Below are 24,807 nucleotides of genomic sequence, written 5' to 3' on the forward strand. Positions count from 1 at the left end.
TTGGTTGTTTTTTTTAAGGAAATATGGGTGGTAAGAGAGAACCCCACTAGATGGCACTCGGCGGACGCGCATCATTCCCTGGCAGCTCCTGCGGCAGAGGGAGCTGGGGGTGCTGCGGGGCTGGGGGCACCTCCCGGGCCGGCCAGGGCCATCTCCTTCCCCTGCTGGGGCTGGGGGTGCTGCTCTGGGGTGTCCTGCTGGGAACCCGGCCCCAAAACCACGGAGGGATTTGCTGGGATGAAAAGGGGGAAGCACTGAAAATGCTGCTGCTGCTGCTGCCCCTCTGCTCTGGGGGGAAGTTCAGCCACACAGGGAGGGGGGCACTGAAATGGGGTTCCCAGCACCCCACAGCTTCCCTTGGGTGACATTGAAATGGGGTCCCCATCATTCCACAGCCTTCTTTTGGGTGCCACTGAAATGGTGTCCCCGTAACCCCCCGGGCTTGTCTTGGGTGGCATTGCAGTGGTGACCTCCTCACCTCACAGTCTTGTCTTGGGTGGCATTGCAGAGATGTCCCCAACACCCCCTAGCTCCATGTGGGGTGACAGAAATCTTGTTTGTACCCTTCCATGAGTGTCAGGGAGCTGCCCTGTGATGGAGCTCTAGGACAGGGACAGCACAACGGGGCTTCTCCTCCTCCTTCTCCTCCTTCTCCTCCTTCTCCTCCTTCTCCCTTTTCTTCTTCCTCTCCTCCTCCTCCTCCTCCCCCCATTTCCCACTGCCCCAGCAGGACCCCCTTGCTGAGGTGACACACGTAGGGGACTTTGAGGCATTGCTGGGCTAAAAGGAGCAGGGAAAGGGCCCTGTTTTGCTTAGAGGAATGTAATTATCAGAGAGGGGAGGAGCTGGGGGCTTCCCATCCCCACAGCACCGTGCCAGGGCTGGGGGCAGCTGGGAGGGGCAGAGCCCACCAGGGTAAAACCTGCTTTGGGATGGGGGAACAGCCAGCAAGCCCCAAACCCCCATCCTTTCTTTCTCCTGGCCTCAAACCCTCCTCTGTGGTGTCCTCAGGGATGTCTGTGGCACCAGCAGAGCCCACAAGGGTTTTTTTCTTCCCCAGGATGATTCTCCTCCCCATCCCCTGCTCCCAGCCCCACTCCTGGGGTATGGGGACACCTCCAGCCCATCCTGCTGCCGGTGCCATCCCCTGGGGGCTCACAGTGCCCTCCTGGCTCCCTGCCCAGCATCCCCAAATGCTCCCTGCCCCAGAGGGGCTGCAGTGCCTGGCGTGACCGACAGCTTCCCCAGGCAATTCATTAGAGCTCCAGAAAAATCATCAATTTCTCCTCAAGAGAAGCCTTTGCCCAGCACACCTGCCTGACAGGGGCTGTGAAGAGCTGGCACGAGCACCCCCAGCCCTGCTATGCCAATCTTTTCCTGCCTCATCCCTGCAAACTCATTTTAACTCCATCTGGCAGCAACAGCGTCCCCCCAAAGCCACCCTTTAGAGAGGCTGGAGGGTGCAGCAGGCAGCTCCACCCTGGCTGAGAACCCCACAAAGCCGTCAGGGAATCCTCATGCCTGGGACAGCCCCAGGAGATGCTGAGATTTGGGATGAGAATGGCCCCAAGGCCACCATCACTGCTCTGTAGGAACAGGAGTGTGGTCAGTCCTTGGGCAGGGAACGGAGCTGGGAAGGGTCTGGAGCCCCAGGAGGGGCTGAGGGAGCTGGGCAGGGGCTCAGCCTGGAGCAAAGGAGGCTCAGGGGGCCCTTGTGGCTCTGCACAGCTCCAGGGAACAGGGACAGGAGCAGAGGGAACGGCCTCAGGCTGGGCCAGGGCAGGCTCAGGGTGGGCACTGCAGGAATTTCCCCATGGAAAGGGGGCTCAGGCCTTGGCAGGGGCTGCCCAGGGAGGTCTGCAGTGCCCAGCCCTGCTCAGCAAACATTTCCCTCAGTGCTGTGAGTGCTGCAGTGGTGCTCAGTCAAAGGTTGGACTTGATGATTTTGGAGCCTGAATGATTCTGTGATTGCGGTGCCTGCAGACCCCAGTGAGGTGCACCATTCCACTCTGTCACCCTGCTGGGGCCTGGGACACTGGGAGGGAGAATTCCAGCTGTGTGTGGCTCCAGCAGAGCCTGAGGCTGCCGTGGTGAGGCCAGAACCAGACGTGGTCCTGTCCACACCGAGCTCTTCTCCCTGTGAGTGGCTCAGCCCTGCAGACCCCTCCGCGCTGACCACACCTGTGCCCTTCATCCCTGTGCAGGGGGGCTGAGACTGGGGATTCTGTGTGGATCTGGAGCCCCTGTGTGCATCCAGAACCCCTGCTTGGATCTGGAGTTTCTGTGTGGATCTAGAGCTCCTGTTTCAGTCTGGAACCCCCATTTGGATCAGGAGCCCCATTTGGATCAGGAGTCCCTGTGTAGATCTGGAGCCCCATTTGGACCTGGAGCCTCATTTGGATCTGAAGCCCCTGTGTAGATCTGGAACCCCCATTTGGTTCTGGAGCTCCAATTTCGATCTGGAGTTTCTGTGTGGATCTAGGGCTCCTGTTTTGGTCTGGAGCCCCTGTGTGGAACTGGACCCCCTGTGTGTATCTGGAGCCCCATTTGGATCTGGAGCCCTCATTTGGCTCTGGAGCCCCCATTTGGATCTGGAGCCCCCATTTGGCTCTGGAGCCCCTGTGTGGATCTGGACCCCCTGTGTGGATCTGGAGCCCCCATTTGGATCTGGAGCCCTCATTTGGCTCTGGAGCCCTCATTTGGCTCTGGAGCCCCCATTTGGATCTGGAGCCCCCATTTGGCTCTGGAGCCCCAATTTGGCTCTGGAGCCCCCATTTGGCTCTGGAGCCCCTGGATGCACCCCTGCCTGGATGTGCCTTGTGCTGCTCCCTGGCTGAGCCCAGCCCCATGGCCAGGAGCCCAGGCAGGTCCCTGCCTGCCCACCCCCCAAATCTGGCTGCAATTTGTGCTGGCTCGGAGCAGCAGCAACCCCAGAATGGGAAATGCAGCCCCTTTTCCTCGTGCTCCACAGACAGGAAAACTGAGCCGGGGTTTCGCCCTGGATGCTCCCAGGGCTGCCTGGCTGGGAACAGCTCATGGGCCAGGAATCTGGGATCGCTGCTATTTCCCCACTTCAATCCAGAGGAAAATGGATCAGCTGCTAATTAGCAGCAGGGGAACTCGCTGCAGGTTTATTAGGATTTTCCCCTTCTCCAGAAGTGCCTGAATAACGGAGAGGCTTCGAAACACCCGGAATTCTTTCAACCCTGCACAAAGAGCACGGCTGGTGCCCCGAGGATGAATAAATCAGGGGGAAAGGATGGTGCAAGGGCAGGAAGGGAGGCTGTGAGTTTGCCTGAAGGCTGATGAATGCCAAGCAGCATCCCTGCTTCTGCTGGGCGAGGTCCCACATCCCTGGCTGGGTCTGATCTGCGGGATGACCTAACCTCAGAGCCAGCTGAGGCTGGAATAAAAAGGCTGGCGGCTGCAGCGAGCTCCAGCCGGTATCACAGCAACAGCAGGAATGGTTCAGAGCAGGCTGGGCTCAGCTGAGCCTCTGGGGTTCTGGGGAACAGTTCTTTAATGTCTGCAAAAGCGCTTTGAAAGCCGGAGATGGGAAATGGGGAAGGGGAAGGATGGGGGTTGTTGGGAACAGGGATGGGGCTTCAAGCAGCTCTGAACGCAGCAGCTCAGGGAAATCACTCCTGAGGAGGAGCTCAGGGGCACAGCTCAGCTCAGGTTCCTCCCCAGGTTGTATCCAAGGAAATCCAGGGAATTTATCCAAGGAGATCCAGGGAATTTATCCAAGGAGATCCAGGGAGCTGCAGGACCTCAGGGAAGCTTCAGGAGGGAAAAAGGTGAAGGGGAATCCCTGATGATCCAGCAGTGCCTGAGCTGTCAGGGCAGTGCCAAGGCAGAGTGAGCTCCTGTTTCCCCTGTGCTGGACACATGCAGACTTTGCACAGCCTCCCTCACCCCAGGGCTGTCTGCACGTCCCTGAAAGGATCCCAGAAATTTCTGTCCCCTCCAGAACAGTTCCTCTAGACCCCTACAAGTCCCCAAGGGAAGGCACAGTGGGGTTTGTGGCCATCACTGTGACCCCCTGGATGACACTGGGCTGGGACAAGGTCACTGCTCCCCCATGCACATCCCTGGAAGGGGGAGGCAGAGCGAGGAGAGCCCAAAATGATCCCCCTGCCCGGAGGGGATGTGCTTTGCCACCCTCAGATGCCCTCTGGCCCCATCCATGCCATGGACACAAATCCACAGGAGATCCAGCACAGCCATCCTCCCCTTCCAGCAAGTGCCAGCACATTTTGGGAATGGAGCTGTCTGAGGAGGCACAGAGCTCCACATCTCTTCCTTGCCAAGGTCATAAAGGGTTTAAAATGTTATAATGGGAGCTCTGGTGTCCAGCAAAGCAGACACTGTTGGATTTCACAGCTTCTCCTCCTTCCTGAAGCAGTACCCCTGGGTTATTGCACTTATTAAATTAGGAGCTGTAAAGCAACTGGGTAAATAATAAATTGCAAGGAGGAAGTAAAAACAACACCACCCATTGCAGTTATTAGTCCTGATGAGTGAATTAGGTGTGGAAACAGCGGCTTTGAAGTTTGCCTCATTAAATCACACACCAATTCAGCACTTATTAGGTCTCCAGTCAGAGATATAAAGGCCTGGAAGATGGGGCTCCTGTTAGCAAGAGCCATCACTGCTGCTGCTCTGGGCAGCTTGAGAGGCTCCTGCTGCTGCCTCGGCTTGGGGACAAGGATTTAAAGCCCCAGCTCCTGGTCCTCTGTGAGACTTTGGCAGTTGTGGGGTTTGGCCCTGAAGGAAGAGCTCAGAAAGGGAGTGGTGACTGCACAAACCTTCAGGAATGCGTGGAAAATGGGATGGGAGGGGATTTTCAGAGCAGGATCAGCTGGGATTTCACACAGCACCAGCCAGCACTGCAGTGTCTGCCTCAAGAGGTTGGGGTCTTCCATTGAGCAACACAAACCCACATTTCAGAGGCTTCTCCTCATACCCTCATCCATCCATCCATCATCCATCCATCATCCATCCATCCATCCATCCATGGATCCATCCATCCCTCCATCCATCATCCATCCATCCATCCATCCATCCATGGATCCATCCATCATCCATCCCTTCATTCCTCCATCCATCCATCCATCCATCCATCATCCATCCATCCATCCATCCATCCATCCATCCATCCATCCATCCATCCATCCATCATCCATCCATCATCCATCCATCCATCCATCTATCATCCATCCATCCATCCATCCATCCATCCATCCATCCATCCATCCATCCATCATCCATCCATCATCCATCCATCCATCATCCATCCATCCATCCATCCATCCATCCATCCATCCATCCATCCATCCATCCATCTATCATCCATCCATCCATCCATCCATCCATCCATCCATCCATCCATCCATCCATCATCCATCCATCATCCATCCATCCATCCATCCATCCATCCATCCATCCATCCATCCATCCATCCATCATCCATGGTTTCCTTCCCCATAACCCTCATCTCCTCATCTCCCCACACCTGTCCGGTGCCAGCTGGCACTGAGGGACAACCCAGCAGCACCCACATCCCAGGCCAAAAGCCTCAGGCACAGAGCTTGTAAAAGAATATGAAAATCCCTTCCTTGAGCACAATCCTCACCTTAAAACTCCACCTGGTTTTTATCCAGCCCCACTCCTTCCATAAATTTGCACCCTAATGGGTTACAGAGATCTTAAAACCAGAGATCTCTGCTGGAGCTCGGTGTCACACAGGGCCCTGCTGGCCTCGTGTCTCCAAAGTTATGAGGTTAAAGAAATAACACATTTTGCAGCCTTCATTCTTCCCATATGTTAGCAAAGATAAGATCACGCTTTCCAGCTCCTTTTGCAGGCACTATAGCTGGAAATCTAAATCTATTTTTACAGTGAAAAGTTTGGATTCTCAGTGAACGAGCTGATTGCAGGGGCAGAAAGCAGAAAGGGGCAGCTAGGGAAAAGCGCTGTGGGAGTGAACAATCCAGAGGCAGCAGTGCTGGGAATTCCCAGAGCTCACACGCTTCCAGGACCAAAGGTTCAACCAAATGCTGGGACCACAGAGCCAACCCTCCCTCTGGGAGTTTGGGATTTCATCTCCTAAACCAAATATTCCAGCTGGAATGCTGCATTCCTTTAGGACTGAGCAACTTGGGCAGATCTGTGGCCTAAACTGCAATTTGCAGCAAAAATGGGGAAAGATCTGCTGAGATAAATAATACAATGGATGTATTGTACCCTCACCCACTGCCATCTCCTGCTGAAACCACACCCTTGGTGCAGCTGAGCTGGAATTCCAGGAAGAATAAAGCAAATTCATCACACAGGATGGTTTTAGGTTTAAAGTGGGTGCTGGTTTCCTGGTTAAGGGGAGTCCCAAGGGCAGGGCACCATCCATTCCTCATCAGTCCATCCATCCATCCATCCATCCATCCATCCATCCATCCATCCATCCATCCATCCATCCATCATCCATCCATCCATCCCTCCATCCATCCCTCCATCCATCCATCCATCCATCCCTCCCTCCATCCATCCATCCATCCATCCATCCATCCATCCATCCATCCATCCATCCATCCATCATCCATCCATCCATCCCTCCATCCATCCCTCCATCCATCCATCCATCATCCATCCATCATCCATCCATCATCCATCCATCCATCATCCATCCATCCATCCATCCATCCATCCATCCATGGATCCATCCATCCATCCATCCCTTCATTCCTCCATCCATCCATCCATCCATCCATCCATCCATCCATCCATCCATCCATCATCCATCCATCCATCCATCCATCCATCCATCCATCCATCCATCATCCATCCATCCATCCATCCATCATCCATCCATCCATCCATCCATCCATCCATCCATCCATCCATCATCCATCCATCCATCCATCCATCATCCATCCATCATCCATCCATCATCCATCCATCCATCATCCATCCATCCATCCATCCATCCATCCATCCATGGATCCATCCATCCATCCATCCCTTCATTCCTCCATCCATCCATCCATCCATCCATCCATCCATCCATCCATCCATCCATCCATCATCCATCCATCCATCCATCCATCCATCCATCCATCCATCCATCCATCATCCATCCATCCATCCATCCATCATCCATCCATCCATCCATCCATCCATCCATCCATCCATCATCCATCATCCATCCATCATCCATCCATCATCCATCCATCATCCATCCATCCATCATCCATCCATCATCCATCCATCCATCATCCATCCATCCATCCATCCATCCATCCATCCATCATCCATCCATCCATCCATCCATCCATCCATCCATCCATCCATCATCCATCCATCCATCCATCATCCATCCATCCATCCATCCATCCATCCATCCATCCATCCATCCATCCATCCATCCATCCATCCATGTCCTTTTGGTCTGGGATGGATTTGAGCTCCTAAGCACAAAGTTTGGCTGGCGGGTGGTGCCTCCTCTTGAGCACCTGGGAGGCTTTAGCCCATCCCTCACTCTGGTTTCGGAAAACCCAGGCTGGGAGAGCAGGGTCAGCCAGGGACTCAGGCCGTGCTACTCCAGCCTTTATCTCATCTGGGCTTGGTAACTTTGGAATTCTCCTTTGGAAGGGCTGGATTTGGGATCAGAGCAGGGCCTGGGACTGCTGGGACATTAGGGACACCAGGGCTGGGCTGTCACCCCTCAGGAGCAGGTGAGGAACTGCATTTCTCAGTTCCTGAGCAATGTGAGCAGGTCCTCAGGAAGGCAGGGGAGACTCCTGCATTTCCCAGGGGTGTTAATCCCTGCTGCCAGGCACACAGGGACACACTTCCAGCTTTCCCCCATAAAACAGAGGCTGGGGCTGATTGCACCCTGCTAATGATGAAAGTTAAGTTTCTACTTCATCCTCTGGGCACAGGAGCTGTGGGTTTATGGAGAAGGACACGTTAGGAGACACCAGTTTGAAGTGAAAAGCACAGCTGACACTCTGGGCATCCCCTGACAACTCCTGCACCTCCCTTTTGTGCCCTTTTTGAGGCTGTCAGGGGCACTGGTGACCCCAGCAGGACACAGGGTTTGTTACCAGGTGGATTTTTGGTTTGTTTTGCTGCCTATGTGAGCAGTGCCTGTTGGAGGATGAGGTCACAGCTCTGCTGCCAGCTCTCCCTGGGAGGGATCAGCTGCAGTAACCCCCAGGATGCTGCTTTGGGCATGATTGCCCAAGTTCTTGACCACTGCACAGGGCCCACCCCGGTGAAGTTTGGGACTGAGCCCTGCAGGCACAGCCAGGCCCTTCTTGCACCCAGCAGTGTCACAGGCACGGCACAGCCCAATCCTGATGCCATCCCTGGGTTGCCCTCCCTCCCCAGGGCTGCCCTCTATCCCTGGGTGCCCTCTATCCCCAGGGTGCCATCTATCCCTGGGGTGCCCTCTATCCTGGGTGTTCTCTATCCTTGGGGATTTCCTCTACCCCTGGAGCTGCCCTCTATCCCTGGGGTGACCTCTATTCCTGATCTGCCCTGCATCCCTGGGGTGCCATCCATCCCTGGAGCTGCCCTCTATCCTGGGTGCCCTCTATCCCTGGGCGCCCACTGTCCCTGGGGTCCCCTCTATCCCTCGGGTCCCCTCTATCCTGAGGCTTTCCTCTATCCCTTGGCTGCTCTCTATCCCCGGGCTGCCCCTATATCCCCAAGGTGACCTCTATGCCTGGGGATGCCCTCTGTTCCTGGGGTGCCCTGAATCCCTGGGGTACCCTCTATCCCTGGAGCTGCCCTGCATCCCTGGGGATGCCCTCTGTCCCTGGGGTGCCCTCTGTCCTGGGCTGCCCCTCTATCCTGGGGCTGCCCTCCCTCTCTGGGGCTGCCCTTTACCCCTGAGCTGCTTCTCTATCCCTGGGCTGCCTCTCCATCCCTGGGCTGCCCTCCATTCCTGATCTGCCCTGCATCCCTGGGGTGCCCTCTATCCTTGGGGGTGCCCTCTATCCTTGGGGATTTCCTCTATCCCTGGGGTGCCCTCTATCCCTGGGGGTGCCCTCTATCCTTGGGGATTTCCTCTATCCCTGGGGTGCCCTCTATCCCTGGGCTGCCCTCCCTCCCTGCCCCATGCCCAGCCCACCCCTCAGCCTGTCCCTCACTGCCTTCCCTGACCCCTTCTGCCCCACAAAATCCTGCCCTTTGTGAGATGGCTCACTGGGGATGGTGGGATTCGATCAAAGCTTGGCCTTGATGCTCTTGGAGGTCTTTTCCAGCCTTAATGATTCTACAGTTCTCTGATTCTTTGATTCTCTGATCCCTTTTCCTTCTCTCCCTCCCCGTTCCCTGCTCTCAGCAGCCTCCTCCTGTTGTCATAACAACGAGCACCAGCCCGGGTGGCCGTGCCAGCCCTTCCAGCTCCAGCAGCTCCTCCTGGGAGGGAGCAACAGCCCCAAACCATCTGGCCGAGGTGGGGAGGAGCCCCGGCAGCCCCGGGCAGAGGGACAGGGGCTGTGTCCCCTCTCACACCGTCCCCAGCACGGCTGGGGACACGGGGCACAGGAGGAGCTGTCTCTGGCTGCTCTGTGCAGCACAGCCCCAAATCCCTCCTTCCCCTCCTCCTCCTCCTCCCAGCTCCCTGAGGACCCAAATCCCTGGAGCCAATTCCCAGCTCCTCTCAGGCCTCTCCTTAGCAGAGCTCTAAACCTCTGGAGCCAGCTCCCCATTCCTCTCAGCCCCAAATCCCTGGAGCCAAATCCCTGTTCATCTCAGCCCCAAATCCCGGGATCCAAGTCCCCATTCCTCTCAGCCCCAAATCCCTGGAGCCATGTCCTTGATGCTCACAGTCCCAAATCCCTGGATCCAGGTCCCTGTTCCTGTCAACCCCAAATCCCTGGAGCCATGGTCTTGATGCTCTCAGCCCCAAATCCCTGGATCCAGGTCCCTACTGCTCTCAACCTTCTCCTCAGTGGAACCCCAAATCCCTGGAGCCAGGTCCCTGTTTCTCTCATCCCCAAATCCCTGGAGCCAGGACCCCATTTCTCCATCCCCAAATCCCTGAAGCCAGGTCCCCGTTCCTCTCATCCCCAAATCCCTGGAGCCAGGTCCCTCTTTCTCTCAGCCCCAAATCCCTGGAGCCAGGTCCCTGTTCCTGTCAGCCCTCTCCTCAGTGGAGCCCCAAATCCCAGGAGTCAGATCCCTGAAGCTCTCAGCCCCAGATCCCTGAAGCCAGGTCCCTGCTGCTCTCAACCCTCTCCTCAGTGGAACCCCAAATCCCTGAAGCCAGGTCCCTGTTCCTCTCAGCCCCAAATCCCTGAAGCCAGGTCCCCGCTCCTCTCATCCCCAAATCCCTGGAGCCAGGTCCCTGTTCCTCTCATCCCCAAATCCCTGGAGCCAGGTCCCTGTTCCTCTCATCCCCAAATCCCTGGAGCCAGGTCCCCATTTCTCTCATCCCCAAATCCCTGGAGCCAGGTCCTCATTTCTCTCATCCCCAAATCCCTGGAGCCAGGTCCTCATTTCTCTCATCCCCAAATCCCTGAAGCCAGGTCCCTGTTCCTCTTAGCCCCAAATTCCTGAAGCCAGGTCCCTGTTCCTCTCAGCCCCAAATCCCTGGAGCCAGGTCCCTGTTCCTCTCATCCCCAAATCCCTGGAGCCAGGTCCCCATTTCTCTCAGCCCCAAATCCCTGGAGCCAGGTCCCCATTTCTCTCAGCCCCAAATCCCTGAAGCCAGGTCCCCATTTCTCTCATCCCCAAATCCCTGGAGCCAGGTCCCTGTTCCTCTCAGCCCCAAATCCCTGGAGCCAGGTCCCTGTTCCTCTCATCCCCAAATCCCTGGAGCCAGGTCCCTGTTCCTCTCAGCCTCTCCTCCCTGTGTGACACCTCCCCAGCACGCAGCACCCCCAGGCACAGGCAGCTTTTGGATGGGGTAAAGGTTGGCAGGGCAGGGGCTGCCCAGGAGGATTTCTGGGTGAATAAAGGGAATTGATGGGCTGAGTGCAGCTCAGTTCCTGAGGAGGAGCAAGTGGAAGGGGGAAATTCCAGATTTTTTTATAATAATCCTAATTGTTTTTCCCTTAATTTTGTGTCCAAGGCCAGGCTGGACAAGGCTCTGAGCACCCTGCTCCAGTGGGATCTGTCCCTACCCAGCTGGGGCTGGACCTGGATGATCTTTAAGGTCCTTTCCAACCCAAACCAGTCTGGGATTGTGGGAATTCAGCCTGGCCTCTGCAGAGCATCCATTGCTCAGGGCCTCAGCTCTGTGAGGTGGAAAAACAGGGAAAAAAAAAGGAGGAAAAACTGGAATAAAACCCAATTGTGGCATTTCCATGAGGGCAGCACTTCCCCTGCAGGGATGGGGTGGCTGCAGCAGAACCTGGATTTATCCAGATGTGCCTCCAGGGACCTGGGAAATAAAACAGGAATTAAAGGATGCCACTCACACACGTAGTGATATGTTGGGACTTTAAAATTTATTCCAACATGCTGTTTTTTTAAAAATACGCCCAGACCGAGCAGACAATCTGAGCTGTAGTAAAGGCAATATTATACTTGTAAAAACTTCTCATTCACAGTACAGATGTCATTTACAATAAGGGTCACAAACATCAAATACTGAGTATTTTTCTTTTTTTTTTTTGTTGTTTTCTTGTTTTTTGTGTGTTTTTTGTTCAGTTTTTTTGTTGTTTTTACATCAGACTGTGCTTTTTACCTGCATTTTTTTTTGCACTGATATAACCATACAGACATTGCAAGATGCAAGTGTAGAAACTGGAGTTCAAATAAAATTACAGGCAAAACTACCAAATTCCATTGGACGCTGTACATATTTACAGTACCATTTTTTGGAATGTATTGCCATTTTAAGAACATATAGAAACTTTCTACAGACTATTCCACTTACAGAATACATACACCTTTTAGAAAAAAAGGCAAATATTTATCTTACATGAGACCATGTATATTAAATTTGCGTACACATTATTATTATTATTAATTATTATTATTAATTATTTTTTACATTACATTTACTAAAGTGATCGTAAGTGCCATCATATCTCAGTAATGAAAACAGATTGGTTTTATGCCATCAGGACTGATGTTTTTTAGTTTATTTTTTTTTTCTTTTTTTTCTCTTTTTTTTTTTTTTTGTAAATAACTTACAATACGGTTTTATTTGTAAATACTGTGCAATAGACAGAAATGTTAAAAGGAAAGGAAAGAAAAAAAGCAGATGATGAACAGGGGAAAAGCAAGGAGAGCAGGGAAGGGCTAGATCAAATCCTGGAGGATTTTGCATGGAAATTGGGATAATTTGAATGATTTCTCCTAGGATATTGCTTGTTCAGGTGCTGTCCCTGTGGATTTCGGACAAAACTCGAGGCAGGGAAAGCTGCAGATGTGCTGGGCAGGGGAAGGCAGAGCCCCAGCCCCAGCAGGAAGGATTTGGGATGCTCTGGGTGGACACAGGTGGGAATTACCTGCCCTGCCCCAGCAGGACCCAGCAGCTCAGCAGGGCTGGATTTGGGATCAGAGCAGGGCTTGGGACTGCTGGGACATTAGGGACACCAGGGCTGGGATGTCACCCTTGGGAGCAGGTGAGGAACTGCATTTCTCAGTGGGAAGCTGGACATTCACAGCTGTTTCATTATGGATGCAGCTCCTGGGGATCCAGCCAAGGAGCTGGCAATAATCCGAGCTGGCAGAGCTCTGCCTCGAGGATAGGGTGGTTTGGGGAGCCCTCTCCTCATCCCACGGTCTGCTCAGCCCTGCCAGACCCCGAGCTCAATTTAGGAGCTAAATCCCTGCTGCAGCACAAAGGAGTTGCTGAAATTCCAGAAGTGCTCAAGATTAAGGTCCAGGAGCTTTCTGAGCTCTGCGTGTCAGTCCTGGTATAAGAACACAGTCAGGGAATGATCCCAGAGCTTGGGCCAAGTCCTCTGTGTGCAGGAGGAATTCTGGCTCCAGAGCACCCCTGTGTGATCCGGGAGCTGCATGGATGGGAGCCACCCAAACAGCTCGGCAGGGTGAAATAGCTGTGAAAATAATCAGTGGAATATCCCCATGGGATTGGGGCTGATGGAGCAGCCACACCACAGGAGCAGCCAGGCCGTGCCCTCATGGATTATAAATTGGAGAAGCTCTGCCATGAGAAAAGCAGGGGATTTTATTTCCATCTGCTGCTGAACAGGGAGGGCTGGGCTCTGCTTCTTCATTTACATTATTAATACATTCTCTGGTAAATTATCCCACTAATTGTTCTGCAAAGCCACCCTTTCAGCCCTTGTGGGAAGCAAAAAGGGATTCTCCATCCCTGTTTTGCAGGCAGAACAGACATTCAGAGCGACACGAAAAGCTGTGACCAGCAATCAGCTTCCACCGAGGGTGACACAGGGAGACCAAAGGGGATCCGGCTGGGAACGGCAGCCACGGCTGAGGGCTGGGCATGACACCCAGCCCTATAAAAATCCCGGGAGTGACATTCCTGCGCTCCTCGGCCGAGCACGGGGCAGAGGGACGCACTTGTGTGCCCGCAGCCAGAGATGCTGGTGCTGGTGCTGCGGGTCCCTCCCGCGGAGCTCTGAGCTGGCAGTGCGACCATTAGCCCTTAATTAGCAAGGAGTTATTTTTGGGGGGAGCCTTCTCGCCCCTTGGGTACAGCGTGAAGCACCATTTCACCCCAGCCAGAGAAGCCAAACTGGGTTGGGACTCGGTTTTTTTGTGCCCATCTCCTGAGTTTGCGGCGGTCCCTGCCTGCCCCGCTCCGCGGCTGCCGGGGGTGGGGAGGGGATCCGGGCAGGGAATGTCCCCGGGAGCACCTCAGCCCTTTCCCAAACTCCTTTTCCTGGGTTCTTTTTGGCCCCGGCTGAAAAGATCTGGATGGCTACACACAAACTGCCCGGACGCTCCGCAGCTGAGATGCAGAAAGCTTCGAGCTGCTAGGAAAGCTTAAAAATCCTGATAATGACAATAATAAACCCCCACAACAACGACAACAAAATCATCAATAAACCAATGTAAAGACTTCAGGGTTTTCTTGGGCTTTTTTCCCTCCCCTTCTTTCCACAAATGACAGAGAGGAAAAAAAATCCGCAGAAAGTTTAAATAGATTAAAGGTTGAAATGCAGTTACAGGAAGAAGCTGAGCAGATTTGATCTAGCCCAAAACTCACGGCAAATGCACCAAAAAACCAGACACAGCTGCTGCAGTACTTTTATGTACCATACATATATATATATATTTATATATATATATATGTAAAATTAAATACAAAAAGCTACCTTGGATCAAGTTAAGAGTGTGACAAGGGGCAGAAAGTGGCCAAAATCGGGGAAATCTCTCGATTTCGTGGGTGGTTTCCAGGGATGCTCACACCAGCCCCGGCCGAGCACTCCACTCCCGCTCACCCCGGGATTAGGCGCGGATTAAGCACGCACTTAAAGCCTGAGGAGGGTTTAAACCGGTGCTCAAGAGCTCGAGTGAACCGAGCCGAGCTCCAGCCCCTGCTCTGCCTCTGCAAACAGGAGCAGCTTCCAGGCTCGGGGCCAAAAAAGGGGGAGATGGGAAAAAGGGAAACCTGATAAAAGTGCTAATTAGGGGATAAATGGGTTCTGGACGTTGTTTTGGTCAGTGTCACAGCCTTAATGGTATTTCCATGATATCTTTTTTTTTTGGTACTTAATTCCTTTTACAAGAAGAGCAAAAAAAAAAGAAAAGAAAAAATGACAGAAGATTATTAAAAAATTTCTATTCTTTGCCCGTGAAACGGGAACAGTTCATAGCTCATCAAGTCTGGCAAGGAAATATGTTCTCATTCAGAATTTTATTTGATTCCTTTTATTATTTTTTTGTATTTTTATTTTTTTTAAAAAGTGTATTATGTACCCGATAAACTGGAACAGCTCTGAAAGAAGAAAGAACTGGTCCACTGGTTAAATATTTATATCTTTTTTTTTGTTGTTGTTAAAATAAAAAAAAAGAGGTTTGTACAGATTCCATCAACCAGAAAACCCTCTGAAGTAGTAAAGAACCTGCTGGGGCGAACGACTTGAAACTTTGTGGTTTAAAAAGTTGTGACAGAGGAATGGCTCTGTTGGGGTCACTCTGGATTTGGTATCGGATTTATTGGCAGTTCAGGCCTTTGCTCTGCCAGGGATGCTCATCCCGAAAAATCTGCTCTGGAAAAAGCTGCTGCGCATGCATAACAAGCTGATTTTGCAAGCATTCACCATTCACCATCAAAATTTTTATCTCCCAAAACCAGCCAGAAACAGGGCCTGTCCATGCCAGAGGGGCTGAGCTGGGGATGTCCCACGCCAATAAATAAATAAAGGTGAGAAGAGGAGCCAGAGGCACCGAGAGCCCTGGAGGAGGAGCAGAGCCCAGAGCCCTCCTGCATCCCTGGAAATCCCAGAGGGAGCCTGGGTGGGGTGGGAGGGGATGGAATGATGGGATGGGATGGGATGGGGTGGGATGGGATGGGATGGGATGGGATGGGGTGGGATGGGGGCAGCTTGTCCACAACTCAAACATGCTGGAGGGAGAAATGGTTTCAAGGCTGAGTTCCTCCCCCTCTGACACCAAGGGAGGGTTTGCAGAGGCTCCCCCAGCCCAGGCAGGGCTTTGCCGGGCGCTGCGGGAGGATTAAAGCAAAGCAAGCAGGAGGCTCGTCCAGCGAGAGACCCTTCCTGGCACGGGCTCTACATTCCATACATTCCTACCTTCTCGCAGGTAAATCTTTGAAGAAGAAGAATATTTTCTTTCTTTTTTTTTTTTTTAGTTTTTTTTGTCCCTTTTTTTTTTTTTATTAGAAAAGTGCTTTGCTGGGTTCTGCAGGAGGGAGGGGTGCTCGCGGTTTGTCGTCCTCTTTTCGAGGGACAGTTTCTCTCCCTGCACACAAGGAACCTCCCCTGCTCAAGGAAGTGCTACTTTCAGTCACAAGGTCAGGGTAAACACGTTTTTCAAATGTAAAGCAGTTTCAACTGTTTAAAGCACAACCATAGGGATGCGAGGAAAAAGAAAACCAAAAAAACCAAGCACTTTGCAAGAATTAAATAAAGCATGTAATAAATACGAATCATAAACTTCTGTACACAGGAGCAAGGGTTTGGGGTTTTTTTTTTCTTTTTTTTTTTTTTTAATCATTTAAGCAATATAAAAAAAAGTTTTTTTCTGTTTTGCTTTTGTTTTCAGTGCATCTTCTTCCTCTTTAAAATGCTTAACCCTTTCCTTTCTGCATCTCTCAGGCCCAGGATTACGCACACCTAAATGGCAAAAAAGACAAGGTCTAACAAACCCCCTTTCCAAAAAACTCTAAAAAAATATTCACAGCCTCAAACAGTTTTGTACATTTCAAGCAACAAAAGGTATAGAAAAAGGCACAAGTAACTGCATACATGTGGAGATAATACCAGACTGGGACAAAGAAAACCAGGAATTTTCCATGGGTTTGGTCATTCACTAGAGTGCTTCTTATGATTATACTAAAGGAAATAGTGTTGAAAATGTCTGTTGATTTTACAGAGGAAGCCTAAAGGTGGAACAGCTGGCGGAGGCTTAAGTACTTCCCGCGTTTTCATCCACCTTTTTGTGAGTTTGACCTAAATCGGAGTGCTCTGGGTGTGGGCTGCTCCCGCCGGGCTCTCCGGAGAGGTTCCTGGGGCGCGGGGCCTGGGGGTGGCCAGGGGGGGCTTCTGAGGGGCTGTCCCTGGCCAGCGAGGGGACGGCTGAGATGAAAGTGCAGGCTGGTTCCGAAGGGGTGCTCGAGCTGCCCGATGGCTGCTTGCCCGTGGCTTTGGAGGGTTCCTCCCCGCTGGCCGAGGGCTCCACAGAGGGTTCCTTGGGGGTGCTGGGGCTGCCGGGGGACACCGAGGCCCGCGGCCGCTCCGCCGGGCCGGGCTTGGCCTCCGCCGCGGGCCCGTGCTCCTCCTGCTCCTGCTGGAGCTCGCTAGTCCTCATCTTCTCCTCCGAGAAGCCACCACCCGCCGGCTCCGGGCTCAGGGTGTACTTGGAGACCTTGGCCACGGGGGACACGGACGCCGATGAGGGCTCTGGAGGGCTCTGGGGCTCCCCATCCCTCGTGGCGGCCCGGCTGAGCTGGGCGAGGCCGCTGGCTGCGGGGAAGTGTCCGCCTTGGAGGGGCAGCGCGGGGCCGGGCACCAGGCTGGCGTGGGAGCTGGGCCTGGCCTGCACCATCTGGATGCCCCCGATGGGGATCATGGGGTACGGGGTCCTGGCGAGCTGCTGCGAGTGCAGCGGGAGGTGGCTGAAGACATTCTCCTCCCCTCGGCCGGGAGCGTGGAGGTCGTGAGGGGCCTGCAGGGGCCGGGGGCACGCGGGCGGCGGGGTGCCGGGGGAGCAGGGCGGGCTGCGGGGTTCCATCTTCTGTGCCAGGGGGAAAAGAAGAGCTGGGTCAGTGTGGCACACAGGGGATGGCCTCCGAGGACTGGGGTTAGGGTTTATGTGGGTTTGAGGGAGGTCACTCAACTCAGGGAGATGTGGAGCCCCAAACCGTTAAGGTGAGGAGCAGCACAACCCACAGCGTTTCCCTTCTGGGACAAATATGCCCGTGGTGTGTTGGGATACAGGTCCAGGGATTTGGCTTAGGCCTGGATCATTATAAAATCAGAGAATTATTTGGTTGGAAGAGACCTTTAAAGGCCATCTTGTCCAACCCCCTGCTGTGGGCAGGGACATCTTTACCATGTATCTCCCAGCCCCAACCAACCTGGCCTTGGACACTTCCAGGGATCCCCCTGGGCAACCTGTGCCAGGGCCTCCCCGCCCTCTGAGTAAAGAATTTCCTCCTTAGCTCTAGGATGGATCTCCCCTCTTTTAGTTTAAAACCATCACCCCTTCTCTCAGAGCTGCCTCTGGAACACTGGCAGAGCTGCCAGCGTTTGCTGCCAGCTGAGCTTCTTGGGATCCCTGTCAGTGCAGGGGGTTCCTGAGAGCCCAGAACGAGGTTATTTTATATTTATTTATTTATTTATTCATTTTCACTGTGCTTTCCTAAAGCAGGATTGCATCCTTACAGCTGCTGAGTGCAGGGATGCTTCCAGTGAGAGGCAGCATCAGCTCCAGCACACCCAGCAGTGGGTCCCCACCACCACCCTCATGGGGTGCTCTGTGCAAATCAAGGGTTCAGACCCTACATTTTACCTTTTCCTCTTTCTCTCTCGGTGCTTCCCATAGTTTCCTAACGTACATCATGGAGAGATATGTGGCTAAACAGAAATGGATTAATTAGTGATGAGGTTATGACTAAATCCCTGCACAGGACTCCCAAGAAGAGGAAGCAACAGAAACTGAAATCAAATTTCAATTAAGATGGGGTTGGAGATAAAATGTGAGGATCCACTGGAGGGCACATTTCTTTGTAGGATTATGGGGAATAATTCCCTGATTCTGTGAGCTGGATCTCTGAGGAGACAGCAGAGCAAAGCAGCAAAAGAGAACAGGAAAGAGAAAAAGGAAGAGCCACCAAAGGTGGTGTGTGCTGGGTCAGCAGTGACAAGCCCCAACACTGCTAAATGTCACTTATCCACAGGAAGCTGTGGCTAAATCACTTCAGGGATGCTGGGAAACCCCAAACAAATATTTCAGTGGTGCAACAATCACCACGGGGAGAGACTGCCCTAAGCAAGGGCCAGTGGGAAGGGAGATGGTTGTGGTGGGACTTGGCAGCGAGCCTGACACTGGAACTGAGCTAAGATCATCTTCAAGCTCTGTTTGGGACCTGATAAACCCTTCTCTGGTCTTTCTGTCTCTTGTGGCCTTACCAGGAATGTTAATTTTGCAATGAAAGCCCAGCTGTCCATCGTGCTGATAAAGGGGAATTTTTTCCATTTAGGTTTTTGCTGGTGCTTTGGAGGCACACAGGGAAGTAACAGTGGTGGCTCTGGGTGCAGAAAAAGAGCAGGAAAATGAAGCCAAAAAGGTAAATGTGACTAAAGGAGCTGAAAGATGGGAATGGCAGACAAGCAGGGCTTAAAACATTGTCTACTACTGTGGGTTTGGGAGCTGAGGGGATTTGCTCCAAGCAGAGGCAGTGGGAAGTTATCCTGACAGAAGAGCTGAAGGATGAGGGTTTCCAGAGCCCTGGGATTCACCACAAGAAGTGGATTGACAGGAGAGGGAAACAGCATTAAAAGAAGGCAAGGCTTGGTCCTAAAGTAAAGGAGAGTCTCTGAGAAGGTGAGACAAAGACTCAGAGTGGAAAGGAGCAGGAAGGAGGCCCCACAGGACAGAAGGTTAGCATGGGCATGGGAGAAAGGTCTGGAGAAGCCCTGGCTCAGCATCTGGGGTGGCAGGGGTTCTGGAAAGGCCTCTCTCTCTCCCCAGTGCAGCCCCTGAGGGCTGGAGCCTCTCCCCACAGCGAGGGGATCTCACGTTCCTGAGCACAACTGAGAGCAGAGCCAGGCACTCCAGCAGGAATGGGAAATATTCCCCCAAACCCCCATCAGTCTGCCTGCAGCCCTGGGAGGAACAGGAAAATTCCCTTTACCCACAGGATTGGATTTGTCCAGCAGAGAGATTAAATCATGTTCTGGACCCAGTGGGAAACCCCTCTGTGTGCTGAAGAGAGGAGAGATGAAATGAGAGCTGTCCAAACAATCATTTCTCAGCAGCTCATCCAGCAGAGCTGGCTGTGGGTGGACACAGGGCTCAGCCAGGGCTGGCTCAGGTCACTGGGAAATGGTCACAGCTCCAACCCAGCCAGGGAAACCTCAGGGATGGGAATGAAATTCCCAGGAGCAAAAAGGCTCTTAGTGACAATTAATCATTAAGAGTTTGTCCTTGCTGATTGTCCCAGCAGGACTGGCTGGCTCGGGAGTGGGAATAACCCCTTGGAGAAGGGATAACTTTATTTCTCTCCAACTGAGAAGGGCAGGACCCAAATGGGTGCAAAACCCACTGCTGTCCCCTGTCCCTGTTCTCAGGGTCACTTCTGCATCACAGCCTCCACCGAAAACCGTGTCAGAGACCACCCTGTGGGGACCAGAGGGCAGCAGGGCACTGGACTTACCAGCTTGGACTCGTAGAGCTGTAAGTTTTTGCCAAAGAACCTGTGAGGTAGAGGCATCGAAGAGAATATCCCGGGCTGGGCTTGATATGAGCTTGGAACTTTGTCCTCTGCTGATTTGCTCGTGCCAGGCAAGTCCTCTTTGCCAGGGGGTGGATACCTGGCCAGCTCCAAGCAGCCTGGAGACAAGACTTTCTTCAAGGAGAAGTACCTCAGGGATGCCATCTCTCTGCTGGGCGACGAGTGCCTGGCAGGGGCCACTTCTCCATCAGGGGGGAGGGCTGTCCTCGGGGACAGCTCCCTCCGGGGGGACAGGTGCCTGCTGGGCGACAGCTCGAGCCTTGGGGACACGCATCTCAGGGGAGAGGCCTCCCTCCTGGGAGAGAGGCGCTGGCAGGGGGACAGCCCCCTCCCTGGGGACAGGCACCTCAGGGAGGACAGCTCTGCCGTGGGGGAGAAGCGTTTGGGGGACGTTTCGTTTTTGGTCAGTAAGTGCTTCCTCGCCAGCACTGCTCTGCTGCTGCTGCTGCTGCTGCCACCCCCTCTGCCACACTCCTGGCTCGGGGACCACCTTTTCCTCGGGGAGGTGTCTTTGGAGGTCGACAGGTCCATGGCCAAGGACATCTGTGGCCTGGTGACAGATTCTCTCTCAGCAGGAGCCAAGCGCTCGGTGGAGGTCAGAGCTGGTCTGTGGAGGCTCAGGAAGCTGTGGCACACAGCAATGTCACTGCTGTCTGCTGACCACTTGCTCTCCAGCCCTGAGGAGGAGGAGGAGGAGGCCTGCTGGCCTTCCCCTGCTTTCGGGGTGCTGGAGGCAGCTTCTTGAGCTGGGGATGTTTGGGTGCCTTCCTCTGGAGAGGACGGGGAGCCCCCTGAGGAGGGCAGCAGGAGGGTGCCGGCTTTGCCTTCCGGCAGCTTCGGCGCTGGCTCGTCTTGGCTCTCCTCTTCCTCCTCATCTTCCTCGTCCTCGTTGTCGTCGTCGTCGTCAGATTCCTCGAGGTCTGAAAACTGGTGCTCCTCGATGGGCTCAGATCCCTCCCGCCCCTCAGAGTCCTGGAAAAGGTCTTCACTGGTTCCTGGAGGCAAACACAGAACAGAGAGTAGAAAACCTTCAGGGGCTATTTCTGTGCTATATCTGCTCATAGAATACATGTAAAGGGCTATTTTTGAGTTAAATTTGCACACAGAACACATATAATGAGCTATTTTTGAGTTAAATCTGCTCACCAAACACATGTAAAGGGCTGTTTTTGTGTTAAATCTGCACACCAAACACATATAATGGGCTATTTTTGAGTTAAATCTGCTCACCAAACACATGTAAAGGGCTGTTTTTGTGTTAAATCTGTTCACCAAACACCTGTAATGGGCTATTTTTGTGTTAAATCTGCTCACCAAACACATGTGAGGGGCTATTTTTGTGTTAAATCTGCACACCAAACACATGTAATGGGCTATTTTTGTGTTAAATCTGCTCACCAAACACATGTAATGGGCTATTTTTATGTTAAATCTGCTCACCGAACACATATAAGGGCCAATTTTTGTGTTAAATCTGCACACCAAACACATATAAGGGCAATTTTTGTGTTAAATCTGCACACCAAACACATGTAACGGGCTATTTTTGAGTTAAATCTGCTCATAGAATACATGTAAGGGTCTATTTCTGTGTTAAATCTGCTCATCAAACACATGTAAGGGGCTATTTTTGTGTCAAATCTCCTCACAGAACACATGTGAGGGGCTATTTTTGTGTTAAATCTGCTCACAGAACACATGTGAGGGGGTATTTCTGTGCTAAATCTGCACAGCAAACACATGTTCAGGGTCTATTTTTGTGTTAAATTTCCTCATAGAACACACGTGAGGGGCTATTTTTGTGTTAGACCTGCTCACAGAATGCATGTAAGGGGCTATTTTTGTGTAAAATCTGCTCACCAAACACATGTTCAGGGTCTATTTCTGTGCTAAATCTGCTCACAAGCTCTAAGGGCAGAGAGGATCTGGCTGCTCCTGGGTCTGATCATCTCCTGCTTTGAGCTGCAGCCCTGCCATCTCTACTGCTGCTGATCCCAGCAGATCCCAGTGAATCCCACTCTACCCCAGTTCCAGTTGCAGCTCTGGCAGCACACACAGCCCTCAGTCCCCGCTGGGCACCTGCCATACTCTTTATTTGCTCTAAAATGCAAAAAAACCCCATCCTTTACTAGGTGAAAATGGCATCACCCTCAGTGGGGTTTGATGATTATTTGTTACAATAGTGACTCCAGAATATCCACAGCTGCCACCAGCTTCATGTGTTGGGCCTTTTCCTGCCCAGATTTCATGACAGATAAACACCAGCAAGGCAGAACTTTTGCTAAAAATCCAACAGGGTGGAAGGAACCTCTGTGGATTTCCCTGGGTAGGATAAATTCCAGCTGTGGTTTGAGGGCAGAGGGTTTGGGGCTCTGTAAATCAGAGCTTGCAGGCAGCGAGGAGGATAAAAAAGCAAATTCTACAGGTTTTAAATATTTCTGCAGGTTAAAACACATCTCCATGCTGCCTGAAGGGCCAGCAGGAGCTTTCTGAGCTGGGTACCTATTGGATTTTCAGGGTGCCCTGTGGCAGGAGGAATGATGAATCTGACTCCATGTTCTCAGAAGGCTAATTCATTATTTTATGATACTATATTATATTAAAGAATGCTGTACTAAACTGTACTAAAGCATACAGAAAGGATATTTAGAGAAGGCTAAAAAAGATAATAATGAAAACTCGTGACTCTCTCCAGAATCTTGACACAGCTTGGCCCTGATTGGCCAAAGAGTGAAAACAACTCACAGTAAAACTAATAAAAACAATCACCTGTGGGTAAACACTCTCCAAACACATTCCACATGAGCAAACACAGGAGAATCAAATCAGATAATTATTGTTTTCCTTTTTCTCTGAGGCTTCTCAGCTTCCCAGGAGAAAAATCCTGGGCGAAGGGATTTTTCCAGAAAATGTGAATGTGACAGGTACTGAGCTGTCAATGCTCAAAGGAAAATCTGCTCCTCCTCTGGCAGGAGTGCAGAGCTGCTGGCAGCAGTGACAGCAGTGACAGCAGTGACAGCAGTGACAGGGCCGCCGGGGACAGCCACTGGATGTCACTGCAGCCCAGCAGAACGGCACTGCCAGGGGCCTGCCCTGGGAATGCCACCCGGGCCCAGCCAGGGGCCAGAGCTGCTGGGACACCTCAGGATGGGGACTGCCAGCAGAGCACGGAGATGCTGGGACACCTGTGGGTGACAACTGTGTGTGACACCTGTGTGTGACCCCTATGTGATACCTGACACCTGTGTGTGACACCTGAGTGACATCTGTGTGACCCCTGTGTGTGACCCCTGTGTGTGACCCCTATGTGATACCTGACACCTGTGTGTGACACCTGAGTGACATCTGTGTGACCCCTGTGTGTGACCCCTGTGTGATACCTGACACCTGTGTGTGACACCTGTGTGTGACCCCTGTGTGTGACACCTGTGTGTGACCACTATGTGATACCTGACACCTGTGTGTGACACCTGTGTGTGACTGTCACTGTCATATTTTCTGGAAAAATCCCCTTGCCCAGGATTTTTCTCCTGGGAAACTGAGAAGCCTCAGAGAAAAGGAAAACAATTCTTCTCTCATTTGCTTCTCCTGTGCTGTGCTCAGTGGAATGTGTTTGGAGATTGTTCACCCACAGGGGATTGTTCCATTGGATTCTGCTGGGAGTTGTTTTCACTCTTTGGCCAATCAGGGCCAGGCTGTGTCAGGACTCGGGAGAGAGTCAGGAGTTTCATTATTATCTTTTTAACATTCTCTAAGTATCCTTTCTGTATTCTTTAGTATGGTTTAGTATAGTATTCTTTACTATAATACAGTATCATAAAAGAATAAATTGGCCTTCTGAGAACATGGAGTCAGATTCATCATTCCTTCCTGCTATGGGGGACCCTTAAAATACCACAAGTGACACCTCTGTGACCCCTGTGTGACACCTGTGGGTGACAACTGTGTGACACCTCTATGTGACCCCTGTCTGTGACACCTTTATGTGACAAATGTGTGTGACATTTGTGTGCCCTGACGAAGGGAGGAATGATGAATCTGACTCCATGTTCTCAGAAGGCTGATTTTTTATTTTATGATACTATATTCTATTAAAGAATACTAAACTATACTAAAGAATACAGAAAGGATCCTTACAGAAGGCTCAAAAGGCAATAATGAAACTCCTGACTCTCTCCAGAGTCCTGACACAGCTGGGCCCTGATTGGCCAAAGAGTGAAAACAACTCCCAGCAGAATCCAATGGAACAATCACCTGTGGGTGAACAATCTCCAAACACATTCCACTGAGCACAGCACAGGAGAAGCAAATGAGAGAAGAATTGTTTTCCTTTTCCCTGAGGCTTCTCAGTTTCCCAGGAGAAAAACCCTGGGTGAAGGGATTTGTTCAGAAGATGTGAATGCCACACTCTCCCTGGAGAGGGATTCTGGATTGTGAAATCCTCCACGGTGATGGGGCTGCTGAGCCTGGGCTGTTTGCAAAGCCCCAGGGGAACTGAGCTCAGAACAAATATTATTCCAAACTCCCAGCTGCAGGCTGAGCTGAGCAGATTTCCTGCTTGGAACAGGAATGCATTTCACTGGCAGAGCTGGGAGCCAGCCCTGACTCTGCCTGTGGGGCTGGGGACAGGCAGGAGCTGTGCCTGGCCATGGTGCTCTCCTTTCCTTGCCCCAGCTGGGATAGAGGAATCCCTGTCACTGGAAATGCCAAACTTG

The 24,807-nt window shown here is 52.3% G+C and overlaps 1 protein-coding gene across 1 annotated transcript in view; it reads right to left on the reverse strand.

The window, feature by feature from the left end:
- Window positions 1-11,440: 11,440 nt before the first annotated feature.
- The window catches only part of HIVEP3 (HIVEP zinc finger 3), a 75,484-nt gene continuing 62,117 nt past the window's right edge, over window positions 11,441-24,807 (reverse strand). The window contains exons 5-6 of the mRNA XM_066565024.1: window positions 20,015-21,087; window positions 11,441-17,370 (exon numbers count right to left, since the gene is read on the reverse strand). Of these exons, the coding sequence (XP_066421121.1) occupies window positions 16,543-17,370; window positions 20,015-21,087 (1,901 nt within the window). The 3' untranslated portion in view covers window positions 11,441-16,542. The remainder of the gene's footprint in view (window positions 17,371-20,014; window positions 21,088-24,807) is intronic.

The sequence above is a fragment of the Molothrus aeneus genome, chromosome 23, assembly GCF_037042795.1.
Source record: "Molothrus aeneus isolate 106 chromosome 23, BPBGC_Maene_1.0, whole genome shotgun sequence".
NCBI classification, from domain to species: Eukaryota; Metazoa; Chordata; class Aves; order Passeriformes; family Icteridae; genus Molothrus; species Molothrus aeneus.